Here is a 13,889-nt window from a genome sequence, read left to right on the forward strand (position 1 = left end):
ACAGAGATAACAGATAGTAATAATAACAATTTGGAAAGAGCTATAATATGGCTTTTCAAAACAATTTCTCCTTCTCATGCTCTTTTTTCCTCTTCCATTTCATTTGCACATTTTTATACCTTTTCTGCTAGCTACACACCCCCAACCTCTTGTGGTGAATTTTTTAGCTTTATTTTTAGCACCTTGCTCTCTTAAATGACACATACAACATAATCAGATGAATTTTTTTCATGTTGACAGGGTGGTTTAGGGTTCAAGGTCACTTTTTTTTTTTTTTGAGACAGGATCTGGCTCTGTTGCCCAGGCCAGAGTGCAGTAGAGTCATTATAGCTCACTGCAACCTTAAACTCCTGGGCTCAAGCAATCTTTCTGCTTCAGCCTCCCAAGTAGTTGGGACTATAGGCACACATCACCATGTCTGGCTATTTTTTTCTATTTTTTGTAGAGATGGGGTCTTGTTATGTTGCTCAGGCTGGTCTCAAACTCCTGGTCTCAAGAGATCTTTTCATGTGGGACTCCCAGTCAGGATTACAGGCATGAGCTACCATGCCCAGCCTCAAGGTTACTCTTTAACACTAAAAGTCATCCAAGGGATATTTCACCTAGATTCTCCAGTATAATTAATTTCATCAGGTCACTAACGTTTTGTTAGTTGGATCCCCAATAAAGCACAACCTAAGGAATCCAAATGTCCTTATAATAAATCCAACTATTTTCCTTATTATGAAGCCAAAGAAACGAAATAAATTTTCCAAGAGAAAGGAACAGTTAAACACAGATATTCTATAAAGCAAATATTTATCAAAATTATTTGATTTGTTCATTAAATATGATTTCCTAAACATATTTTAAATAACTGCATCATACTTTACATACGACAATTTACTATATACTATTCAGTTCATCTTTATCCAAAATTTAGTAGAAAAAATTGTTGCACAGCAAGTTAGGAAGGAATGGAAGATACTGTTTCAGAGGGTAGTGTTCTATTTTTTTAAGATATGATTGACATATAAAAAAGCTATACATAATGTATGTCTCATGATGCATTTGAAGATAACACTGGTAGATCTATGTTAAATGTTCCCCAGGGCAGTATTTTTTTTTTAACTAAGAGAACTATTCAAAATGGTGATGAGACCTGGCTTTTAATACCAACACAGTCATTCAAGGTCTCCATGATGTTGAACAAGAAAACAAGAAATGCCTCAGTTTCCTTACTATTTTTATAGGATTGGACAAAATAATTTCCCAAATAACTTGCCCATTAAATTATTTGACTGCATGATTCCAACCACATAACATTTTTCAAATCATAGCCCAGGAGCAAGAAAGATACTATATATGATATTCATCAAGAGAGTAAAACTATGGAAAAATCTGGTCATGAGAGATTCTCGAATGAAACACAATGATTTGTCTAAACCACTAATCAACATGCAAAGTATCTGACCTGTGTCGTGGTTACAATGAAAACTAACTCTCCTTAACTTAAACAGAATATTTCAACAGGAGATAAACTATTTTCTACACTAACTACTTTTTATATATCATATAAATTCCTATAGAAGAAAAAAGGTAGACCTTTTCATTATGGCAGAGAAGAAAGGAAACATCATTGGCTTGTAATTAAGAAAATATTGTTAAAGGACAAACATATGCACGCGCTACAAATCAAATAAAAATGATACTAGAAGAAAAAGGCAGACTTAAAAAAACAACCAAATGCATTCCTAAAATGAAATAATCTCTATACGAAAATCAGTAAACTAATGGACACTGGAATAGCATCTCCTACTAAAATGCGAGTACTCTATAGACGTGTTTCTAATGTCACTACTGCTATACATACCTAGCACACTCCTTGCTATAGCACAAGTGCCATAGCACAAATGCCTACTATGTACCTAATTCATTTCTAGATGGGACACAGGGGAAAATATACTAACATAGGGAAGAGATATTTTCTGGCTGCAGATTTGCTATTAATAAGCTGTGATTTCTTGGTTAAAACCACAGGGGTCTCACTCAGATTCATCATCTGGGAAATAAAACATAAATTCTGACACTGTGAAGAAGCATGAGATACTATGGAAGCCATTTTTGAGGATGGGAAATTGGTTTGGATTGTAATAGTGGGTTTATATATGCTTATGTACTTACATATGTTTATATGTATTTATACATGCTCACATGTATTTATCATAGACCCCAACAGAGTGTCTTTAAAAATATCCTAAAATAATGAACATTAAACTGTTCTATTTATTTTGTCTATAGCACAACATTCAAGTATTCAAATATATACATAAAATTTTGTACACAAACACAGGTATCATGAAAACAGAAAGTGGAACACATCCCCTTTCACTTTATGAATCCAAGGTTTCAGAGCAAGCACAATCTATCAATTTAAAGGATTCCGTTAAGAAATACCATTTTAGTCTACTAGCTTTTCTACCCACACCATGCACCAATACTCCTAGTGGGTCACATATTTACTTAGGAAAGAACCATAGAAGATTTTTCATCTTTAAATACATCACATGATACTGATGCTAAGAGTCTTACCTTCCGGGTTTGGTGCTGTATTTCTGTAGTCGTGCTTTAACTTCATCATATGTAAGGAATGCCATGTAACCCGGATGCGTCACAGCTAAGAAATTCCAATTCCGTAAAATAGAGCCCCATGGCTAAAAATATAAATATATTAAAAGATATTATTTAGAGAATATCAACTATCGATTACATACCAACTCATCATTTAATACACTTAATGAAATTCTCTTGGATATTTTTTAAGTTAATCTGAGCTTATGTGGTTTAGGTCAACCTTTGTTACCTAACAGCAAATGTGCAATAATTTCATCTCTTTTGGAGAAATATCATTAGGCAGAAAACAGCTTTTTAGGAATAGAATATGGAGAGCAAAAGAAAACTCACGTAATCTCTTCCCTGCACAGTCTTTTCTCACTACAGTACTTGTGATCACTTTCAAACATAAGTCACATAACTCTTTTGTGCAAAACCTTCTAAGATTGAATAAAAGCCAAAATTCTCATGCATGGGGTAGAGGGTATATAGAGCTTTATCTCCATTTCCCTTTTTGTCCCCATCTCCTATAACTCCCACTTCCTACCTCTTCTCCAGCCACACTGGCCTCTTTGCTTTTGTCTTGAACACAAAAGCCCTCTCCCACCTCAGAGCCTTTGTTTTGATTTCTTTACCTGAATTTTCTTCCCTCAAATATCCATGTCATTCCTTTCTTCAAATGTCACTTCTTCCACAACAAGGCCATCTAGGATCATCCTATTTAAAACTGTCACCTCTTGTCACATTCCTCACACCTCTCTGTGTGTCTGTTTTGTTCGCTACTGCTTCATTTTATAGAATAAGAAACCATATTATGGTACTTGAGTGATTTGGCAAAGGTTACACATTAACCAAAAGCTACCTATGGGCAAGGATCGTGCCTGTCTTGCTCACTGACGGGACACCAGAATCCATGCACAGAGTCAGATACATAGCAAGCAGTCAGAACTAATTATTGCTGAACACATCCTCTCAATGGTGACTTGTCTGAAAGGCTAGGGTTCCTTCCATGGTAACATACTAGTGTACTCACATCTGGCTTATCCTTAAACAACTATAAAATTAGAAAAGTCTTATGGTATAAAAGTGAGTTATCTAAAAAACCTTTCACAAAAATACATAGTTTGTACCAATGTATCATTCTCTTTTTAATGTGATTACTTGTTCCTCCAGTTACCATGGCAAGAAAAAAAAGGCAGTGAATGATAGACAACTTTACTTGAGAGTGTGGATGAATCATCTCTGCAATATTTTTAAGGCTAAAGTTACATTTATTCCAAGGAATTGGCAGCATACTCTATCTGATGTGCCAGATTATTAACTTGAATCTTCTACATAAAAGAAAAAAAAGGTATTTTATGTTGCCAAGTTAAAGCTATTGAAATAGTCATCCTAGATATGATTATTTAAGACAGAGAGTTCCTGCTTTTGTTTGCTTTGAGGCTTGTTTCTCATTATTGTTAAGCAAGTTTCAAATTTACAAGGCAGAATTCTTCAAGGATTATATCCCTTAAGATGAGGATAACAAGGGAAGGAATGATTCAGTAATAGAGTTTTTTAGCCTTTTTTGACATAACAAGAAAAGTCTTCAGGGTATTTCCCCATCACACTAAAATAAATACCTAATTGGATAAAAAGGAGCTATGGAGACTACTAATATGAGAGAGAAGTTCTGTCTATGGTACTTGAAAAAAGAAATGCATGTTTTTAATTTTCTTCTTAAGGCATGACTACAAATTGCATAAAACAATACTTGGAAAAATATCAGCATATGTTAAAAAAAAACTGTGAAATAACTGCTATTCTAGACACTGAGTTTTATTTTATTTTATTCTACTTCCCCATCTACAAAGGACAAGGATGGAAGAAAGATCAAACAAATATTTGGGTCACTTCCATTAAAGTCTATACAAATTAATGGAAGCATTGTTAAAAAAATGCAGAACTTTATAGAGAGCCAATACACAGATCAAAATACAAATTAAAAAAATAGAAAAGAAATTGTAGTTTTGAGTCAACTGTTGCAGCATTTAGCAACTATTTCTTAGTACATAATCCAGAAAGCCAACTTCTAATTGCAAAAATATTTATGTAATAGAATGAGTCTGTGTACTGTTTTTCTTGTGAATGCAACCCACTCGAAACAGTCAGAAACACGTGGTACTTATGTGTTTTTTTCTTTTTAAAGTATTTAGCCAACTAATGACTTAAGGCAAAACAAAGTGCTCTGGAGAATAAGAATTATTTTTGAAATTTGTTTTTTAGATAAGGGAACATTTTTTTTTACACACAAGAACATTAAGTTATTTGGAGATGTTAAAAGCATTACAGAAATTAATGACGAGAATAAGAGACAACTCCCTCCATTCTCCCAAATGCTACTATTTTCTTTTGTTTGTTTGAGACAGAGTCTCACTCTGTCACCCTGCTAGAATGCAGTGGCTTCCTCATATCTCACTGCAACATCAAACTCCTGGGCTCAAGTGATCCTCCTACCTCAGCCTCCCGAGTAGCTGGGACTACAGGCATGTGCCACCACACCTGGCTAATTTTTTCTATTTTTAGTAGAGAAAGAGTCTTGCTCTTGCTCAGGCTGGTCTCGAACTCCTGAGCTCAAGTAATCCTCTTGCCTCAGCCTCCCAGAGTGCTAGGATTACAGGCGTGAGCCACTGCACCCAGCTCACCAAATGCTACTATTTTAAAGAAGAGCTGACTTACAACTTAAGTTGGAAGAGGGGCCTTGGCTGGTCTGTCCAGATGCCCTCTATGGTTTGTTGCTGTAACTGATGACTTTCCTTCTCTTTGATTTTCCTCCTTATTCCATTGATGCTATATATTCCACAGTCACTAGGATATTCTCCGAAAACACTCCTTCCTTACCCAGACACCCCTCAAATTTAGTGTCCCATTACTCAACAACCTCATTTTCTCTAACAGTGGGAAATAGGAGGAAAAGGAGAGCAACAGCCTCAGGAAAAAGAAACAGAAAAACAAAGTCCCTTTTTCCATCCAAGACTTTAGGACCTACTGATCCCAACATCTCCAAATGACTTTAAGAGAAGAGAGAAGGATAAAGGCAGAAGAAAGAAGAGGAAACAACGAAGGTGACCACAACAAGATCCCCCAAATGAATCCCCAGCATTTGTTCAAGTGCTGCCTGACTACAAGGATGATGCCCAAGAGGAAACAACTGTTCTTCTCTCATTCTTTCTGCAATTCTCAATTTCATCTCCTGGCCTCTGCTGACTCCTTCCCCAAATGCCTATGTTACTTTTTCTACTTCAGTCCCTAAAACTTGAGAGTGCACCTTACCCACTTGCAGACCCCACTCTGTTATACCCCACCTCCAAAAATGTAGAGGTAGAAGAATTCATTGCTAATTAACCACCAATATCATGGCTATAGCAGCATATATGTTCAGTCACAGAATTAACAAAACTTGCATTTTTCTTATAGAATATACAAATATAAGAATTTAATGAATATAATACATTTAAGAAAACTATCACTCAATTTTTAAGGTTGTATAAAAATAAAAGATCAGCAAAAGTTAAAACATTTACTTCTCTATGCACAGGACCAATTTTATCATGGTTTAAGGCACATGCATGATTATACTCAGAGTATTTTATTTACGAGTATAGAAATCAAAGGAAGTAAAAAAATCTCAGAAAGATAAAGGGGTTAATGAGAGTTCTTCAGCTACTTCTATAACATGTGTTTTGAAGGAGATTAGGCATTCTTTGGTGCAGGTAAGATTTTGGTTATATTATCTAAAACTTCATAGTAGCTCTACTTAAAAAGATCTCTTACTTCTCCCATCCTAGTGATCATAAATAAGATATACAAACCTTAGAGTATTAAGGTTACTTACACTGTTTTAAAGTAAAACAGCTTATAAGAAAATATGTGCACATATTAAGTAGCAGTTTAGATAAGTATTTAACCAATATTAAGTTGCCCTTATACTGTTAATACATAACTCTGGGGCATTCTAGCATTTAATACCCACACTAAAAAGTGATCCAGGCTCGTTGCAAAAAAAATACTCACTTCTCAGAATGAGCAGTTTGGTTTAATGTATGAAAATTACTTTTACTCTCTTATTTCACAAGGTGAAGAAGCAAAGATCTTATTATTTAGAATGTTTTTGTATCGTGTTAAATAAATAAAGTATTTATTCTGGAACATTATCAGAAAATCTTAAAGAAAGGAGAGGTTCCATTATAACATGACCAGGTTCAGATAACAACTTTTTTTCTAAACTGTATCTCGAAATCTTAGAAAAAACATGAATTGACAACCTGTATTTACCAATGAATAATCATGAAAGTACTACAAATTTAAAATAAGCAAAAACACATTTTCAGTAGTAATTTATCTAATTTCTTGCCCTATAGACAAGGTAGAATTATGATTTTGAAATTATAATAAAAACATATCCTATATGTATTGTTGACAGGAGTTAATCTGTCTTCTATTAACAGGTTCTCTCATAAATTAAAAGTTATTCCATGCAACGTTGTTTTCGTACATGAATCAATCACCCAATCCTTGCCTAGCTAGTGCTAAGCAGAATCATAAATCAGAGAAGTAAAATTCACAGAACACGGAAAACATGAAACCAACATCATACTCTAACATTTGTTGAAAGCATGTTTTCTAGAGAAAAAAATCTTACTTCAGATTAAAAGAATAAAGAAGCATATCAGAATATAAATAAGACTAGTTTCTGATCAATTTACCTCATTTATTATATAATTTATATTAATAGAATCATAACAATTTTAAGCAGGACTCTTCATTTTTTGACTACTTGAATTGAATCCCACAGATGATAAACATTTTAGTGGCAGAGCCAACCTCAAGACACAAATTTCAAGTCTTCATCAGAGTAATTCCATTAAGACATGCAAAAAAAAAATGATAGCATCCATATATACCTTTTTCTGAATAGCTATGTGAAAACAATTATGGGGATTGATTATAAAAAGAAACCAATAAACAGAATAAAAATGTTTACCCAAAAGTTGTTTACATTAGGGATAATGATGAAAAAAATCTAAATTTCCCAAAAGAAAGCTTTGTTAAATTAATACTGACATACTGTTTTGATGTAATATAATATAGGAAATGAAAATTCAAAATCATTGATGAGGAATATTTATTTACATGGAAAAATGTTCACTGCATATGACTGAATGAGCAAAGCAATTTATCAAAGAGTACACATCACACTATACCCCTATACACAACAGTTTGCTATTTCTATGTGTATGATTTCCCTTCTCACCTAAGGAATGCAGAAGGGTAAGGGGAGAAAGAAGTTTAGATACAACTCTGGCAAATGCCCATCTGTAAATTTTGCATTCTATCAGTCACTGGACTGATGTATCAACAAAGTAAAGTGAGAAACTAAATAGGGAGTTTAAAACAAAGCTCCTTTGCATGAATCTTCTTAAAGCTAACAAGCAGCCACCAGGCTCATAACACCTGATACTCCAAACTAAAGCGAGATGGCTCACCCTAAACTTATAGCAATGACCAAACATACCAGTAAAATTATAGGCTACCAAGAATGAGACTATTTTCCATATGTTTGTGTGTATGTATGTGAGAGACAGAGGGAGGGAGAGAGAGAGGGAAGTGAAAGAGAGAGAGAGAGATAGGGAGAGAGGCATGGGGGGGTAGAGAAAGAGAAAGGGAAGGAGAGAACGATGGGAGAGAGAGGGAAGGAAGGAATGGATAGACTAAGCAAGTATAAGCTTACCTGAAATAGCCTGGTAAAAATATCAAATTCAAAAACTGAAATGTAATCATTGCAAGTTAAATCAATTGTTGATTTTAGAGCCATTGCTTCCAAGCCAGAGCTAATTTGATGGACCTCATGAAGGCACTGTCTGAATACTTTCCACGGTACGATAGTTCTGTACAAGGGAAAAAAAAAAAATGAGTAATTGAATCAAGTGTCATTTAAGACATACCTTCCATTGAAAGAGAACAATCATAAAATTAATATAATTATATTTGTATTCAAAAGACAAATAGTTGAGAATATTGTTCATAATTCAGAACATATGTATTGGGTTCTGCTAACTCAATTATTTTGCATTTGCTAAGAAAATGACAAAAATTTAAATTAATTTTTCTCTCAAACAGTCTTTGCCTATCAAGACATCTCTAGGAAAACATCTGAAAGAAGGTATTTGGTCAAAGTCCTATGTGTCATTAGCTCTTCATTTGTGTATACAAGGTTATTTAACCGTGAATCAAGATTAAATTCTCCTCTATTTTCTTAAAATAGTCACAAGAAGATGGGTCCACATAATAGTAGAAATCTTTTATTCACTGCATGAAAGAGTAATGTGTATCCACCATTTCAAGAAGGTTAAGGTGGAAAGTCATGAAGACATTTCTGCTTCCACACTGATGTTTTCTGCAGAGATGACAAGCACATGTTATCTAACCTTTACTATTAATGCTAAAGGAAATTCTGATTTTTTTTAACCAATCACAATAGTTAACTCATGGAAATTTATTATATAAAATCTAACACCTCTTTATTAATTTATCTTTATTAAATGTAATACACCAAATATTTTAATAGGTAATACACTCACATCATTCAAAAACTTAAAAGAGAACAGAATCATACCCGGGGAAAAGTCCTCTCCCAATCTATCTCCTACCTGACCAGATTCCAACATCCACCCACTTCTTTCCCACCATGAAAATTAGTAACATCTAGTATGCATTTCTTACTTCACTCTTCCTCTTTTCAGAATGTTAAATGTCTATTCCTGATTAGGTAGAAGAAAGAAACCATTCATACTTTTCAAAATTTCAACTGTGTTTTTTCACAATACGATAGCAAAAGAGCTATATACACCCTTACATTTGTTACCTTATAATATTTGCCATAAGATAACAAATATTTAAATCTTGGGCTTTTCTTTACCAGTGTCTCTTGAGAAATAAAAGACTAAGGTAGAATAGACTAAATACTGCCTGGCCCCCTCCTACACCAATCTTATCAATGAAACATCACTATAAAGGTTCAATTTTGATATTCATTCAATAATTATCTACAGCAACGGTTGTCAAACTTTAGCATGCATCTGAATCATCTGAAGGGCTTATTAACACATAGATTGCTGACTCCAACACAAGACATTCTGATTCAGCAGCAATGAGGTGGGGTCTGAGAATTTACAGCTCTAACAAGTTCTTAGGTGCTGCTGAACTACTGGTCTGGGGAACACTTTGAGAGTCACTAATCTACCACATCTATTCACTGCTACAGAAAAGCACTATTGGAGAAATAAAGCTATAGAAATAAAAGATATCATCTCTGTCTTTGAAGAATACACGAGGTTCGGGATAGAAGAAAGATCTGTAATGCTAAAGAATCCAGAAGAGGATATATAAAGAAATGCTAGTTGATGGATATACAGTAAGAGCTGGAGGAATTTCAGAGGAGGAGTCTGTTAGAAGTGGCATAAATGAAGGTGAGATAGGCTTACAATACTACGCTGTATTTATTCATTTATAAGACAGTTTAGGTTTAATGTACCATTAAAAGAAGAAAAATATGAGGCTTAATACTCAAAGGGCTTTTCTATGTATGAAAAAAACAGGAAACCACAGAGAACTTAGGAGAGACACCACATCAGATGCCATTTAGAAGAAACACACGTCAGGCTCTGATTAAGGTTAACAAAATACTGCTGTTTAACAAAAAAGAAAAAAGGGAAAAATTTTAAGAATATTAGAAATCTGACTTATAGTTAAGTATAAATATTCAATTATGTTCAGTTTCATTATAGTTACCAAGGAAACAGGGCCTAAGAAGCACGTTTTTATTTTCTAAACCAAAGTTTCAAATACTCAACATGCATAAAGGACATGAATCATGCATGATACTTAGAGTGAAAAAAATGTAATCAAAGAACTACTGATTTAAGAACAGTATAGGTTTTATTTTTTGTATGGAAAAATAAGCATTTTTAATATAAAGTATGAAACACAAAGTGGCCAAATAGAAACCTTCAATATTTATATTGTATATAAAGTATACAAAGTAAAAAAAAAAAAAAATAGCCAAATAGACACCTTCCATATCTGTTACCATAAAAAAATTATCTTAATCCTTCATTTAAAGTAAATCCAGCTCACAAAGCTTCTGAGTACCCAGTGATTTCTCTGAGCACATTATACAAAATGCATGAACTTCTACAAATTTTTGTCTTAACATACTACTTCAGAACAACAATTTACAAAAGGATAAGCTATATTCCCACAGTACTTCTGTAAATGACCTTTATCAGTTTACTTATGATAAACCTCAAGTCCAGACAGGCATTCACTGGAACCTTAATTAAGGGCAGTGACAGGAATTAAAAAGCTCAGGCATTATTCAGTTAGCTTATCATATACAAACATTTGTACAACAGATACTCCTCCTTTCATTACCTCAGTAAAACACCCACCATGTGTAGAAGGTGGGGGAGAATGGTAGTGAGAAGGGGGTTTAATGAATGAAGAATAGAATAGAGTACAATGACATCTTTAAAAACAAAATTTAGATTGTTTAAAACCATTGCAACAGAATTTAAACTTTCTAAAGGGGATTTAAGTGGCTACCACATTCTTTTCTAAGGTACATGGGAAGAAGCTGACTAGGAGAGTATGAATTTTCACACCTTTAATTAACCTTCAGCAACAAGACTAGTGGTTTCTACTACCTCTTCCTTTACAGGTGAAGTAAGTGAGAGAAAACATTGATGGCAAATTGTTTTACAAATATGTAGAAACTTCAATGCGCTGGCAGAGGCCTAGGAAAAAGAAACAGGAAGAGAAAGAAAAAGAATAGAACATAAAAGAGCCAATAAGCTCCAAGCTCTCACCAATCAAAAACTTTAATTTTAATCTGTTCTATTTGACCTTTGCAATTATAAACTACTTTAATTGCAAGTTGAATTAATTTTATAATACACTGAAAAGCACAAATAACTAGCAATCTACAAAGACTGGGATACAAGACCAATGGAAAGATATCCACCTGTAATAATAATATAATTTCAGGATCTTTAGCCATTTATTAATGAATTACCACCATTCTGTTACATAGAAATCTATTGAAAATTTTTTAAAAGAAGTGATAGTTCTGTTAGTATGTCATGAATGATAAGAACGTAACAGATAAAACTATATTGTAATTCTGTTATTCGATAATGGGTCCTAGTCTGTCTACCAAAAAGTAAGAGTAATTATCTTTAAAGATCTTGAAAAACAGAGTATCCCTTCAAAGAAACTACAATCAATCAGAAACAGGAAAATAAAACTACAAACATATCAGCAGGTTAGCAACTAACAAGTCACTGAATCTTCCAGGCTTGTTTCCTCCTGTGTACACGTGGAGGAGTGTACCAGATATTTTAATTTGAAAATACTGCAAATTTAAGACAAAAGTAAAAAGAATAGAGGATAGAAAATGTTAGGAGATTGATATCAAAAAAAAGGTGAAACATTTTTATGAAACCACTAGTGCATAAAAGGCTATAGGTTTTGTTTTTAACTAATATGAAAAACAAGAAACATTCCCATATAACAAAGATGTGAATACCAATAAAGGCTAAAGTATTTGGAAGCAAGAACATTTATATACGTCTGGTGTGAAGGACAATTTACACAGCACGTCTACAAGGCAACGTGGCAACAAGTTTCAGAAGGCTATACATTTTGACCCAGAAAGTCTACTTCTAGAAATTTAAGGAAATTATTTCCAAGAAATATACAGCAATCAAAGACCCACGTGCACGTCTCTTAAATGCAGTGTTGTTTATAATAGCAGCAACTTAAAAACAAATATATTCGCTAGTAACATTTTTTTGTGCACAACAATATTTGTTGCCACGTAAACTTGTCCATGCCATATTATTAAGTGGGAATAAAATTTTTAAAAATATGTCTTTTATAATCCAATATTCAAAACTATAAAGTCTGGAAATAGCTTCATAAATTTTAACTGATAATAACTGGATTATGGAAGGAGTATAAGTGATTTTTAAAATTTTTTATTTTCTGGATTTGTTCACGATTTTAACTCTTTTCATATTTCTAATATACTCTAATAGATTAAAGGAATAAAAGATCTTCTAAGACTAAAAAGTATATGATCATAGAAGTTTCAATTAAAAACAAAAACTAAAACAGTTTATGCCTATGACTTAGCTTTATATGCAGAAAATACAAAAAAAATTACAGATTAAACTATGAAAAGTAATCAAAGACTTGAACATGGTTGCTGAATATAAGACTGATACCCAAAATCAGCTGCATTTCTATACATAAGCAATACATAACTATAAAATAAAACTTTTAACCATAGGATTTTCACAATGCCATCTGGAAATACCAAATAAATAGGAATACAGTTAAAGATGAGGAAAGCCATAACACAAACTGCACACACAACACAGTCTGTTTATGTCTTTATACAGAAGACAAAAAACAAAGGGTCATAACGTTTTAATGGACTGGCAAACATAAAGATGTCAATTCTCCCCAAATTGATCTAAAGATTTAATACAACACCACGCAAAAATCCCAGGAGGTATTGTTGTAGTAGAAATTGATGAACTGATTCTAAACTTTATAGGGAAATGTCTAGAGCCAAGAATAAACGAGACAATCTTCAGTAAGAATAATACTGACAAGCTTTCACTCTTTACATTAATTAAGACAGTATGGCACTGGCGATAGACAAACAGACAAATGGAACAAAACTTAAACTTTAGAAACAAATGCATCTGGATATGGACACTGGATAGATAAGATCAATTATATGTAAGCAGCAGTGAAGAAAAAAATACTGTTTTCAATAAACACTACTGGGTCAAATGGATATACATATTAAAAAATTGTGTCTTGACCCTTACCTCACACCACACCTAAAAATCAATTTTAAATGGATCTTAGACCTAAATATGAAAGGTAAAGGTTTTTAAAAGAAAATAAGAGAATATTACATTATTTTGGAGCTGGCAAAAAATTTAAACAGAACCCAAATGGTCAAAGCAGAAAGGAAAAATATAAATTAAAAAGCTGTGTCACGAAAAGATAGCATTAACAAACTGAAAAAGAAAACCACATATTGGGAGCAATTATTTATATATGTATAATCATTAAAAGATTTACATCTATAACATATAAAAACTTCTAAAAATAAATATGAACAAACAACTTAAAAATTGGGCAAACAATTTTCACAAACCCAATAAAAGTAAATCAAAAAG

At 33.1% G+C, this 13,889-nt stretch overlaps 1 protein-coding gene across 3 annotated transcripts in view; it reads right to left on the reverse strand.

Annotated features, from left to right (window-relative positions):
* The window catches only part of CBLB (Cbl proto-oncogene B), a 194,905-nt gene that overhangs the window by 81,346 nt on the left and 99,670 nt on the right, over positions 1-13,889 (reverse strand). For all 3 annotated transcript variants that reach the window (XM_069472571.1, XM_069472573.1, XM_069472572.1), the window contains 2 exons: positions 8,363-8,519; positions 2,572-2,693 (listed from right to left, as the gene is read on the reverse strand). In XM_069472571.1, coding sequence (XP_069328672.1) covers positions 2,572-2,693; positions 8,363-8,519 — 279 coding nt within the window. The remainder of the gene's footprint in view (positions 1-2,571; positions 2,694-8,362; positions 8,520-13,889) is intronic.

Source organism: Eulemur rufifrons, chromosome 7 (genome assembly GCF_041146395.1).
Source record: "Eulemur rufifrons isolate Redbay chromosome 7, OSU_ERuf_1, whole genome shotgun sequence".
Taxonomy (NCBI): domain Eukaryota; kingdom Metazoa; phylum Chordata; class Mammalia; order Primates; family Lemuridae; genus Eulemur; species Eulemur rufifrons.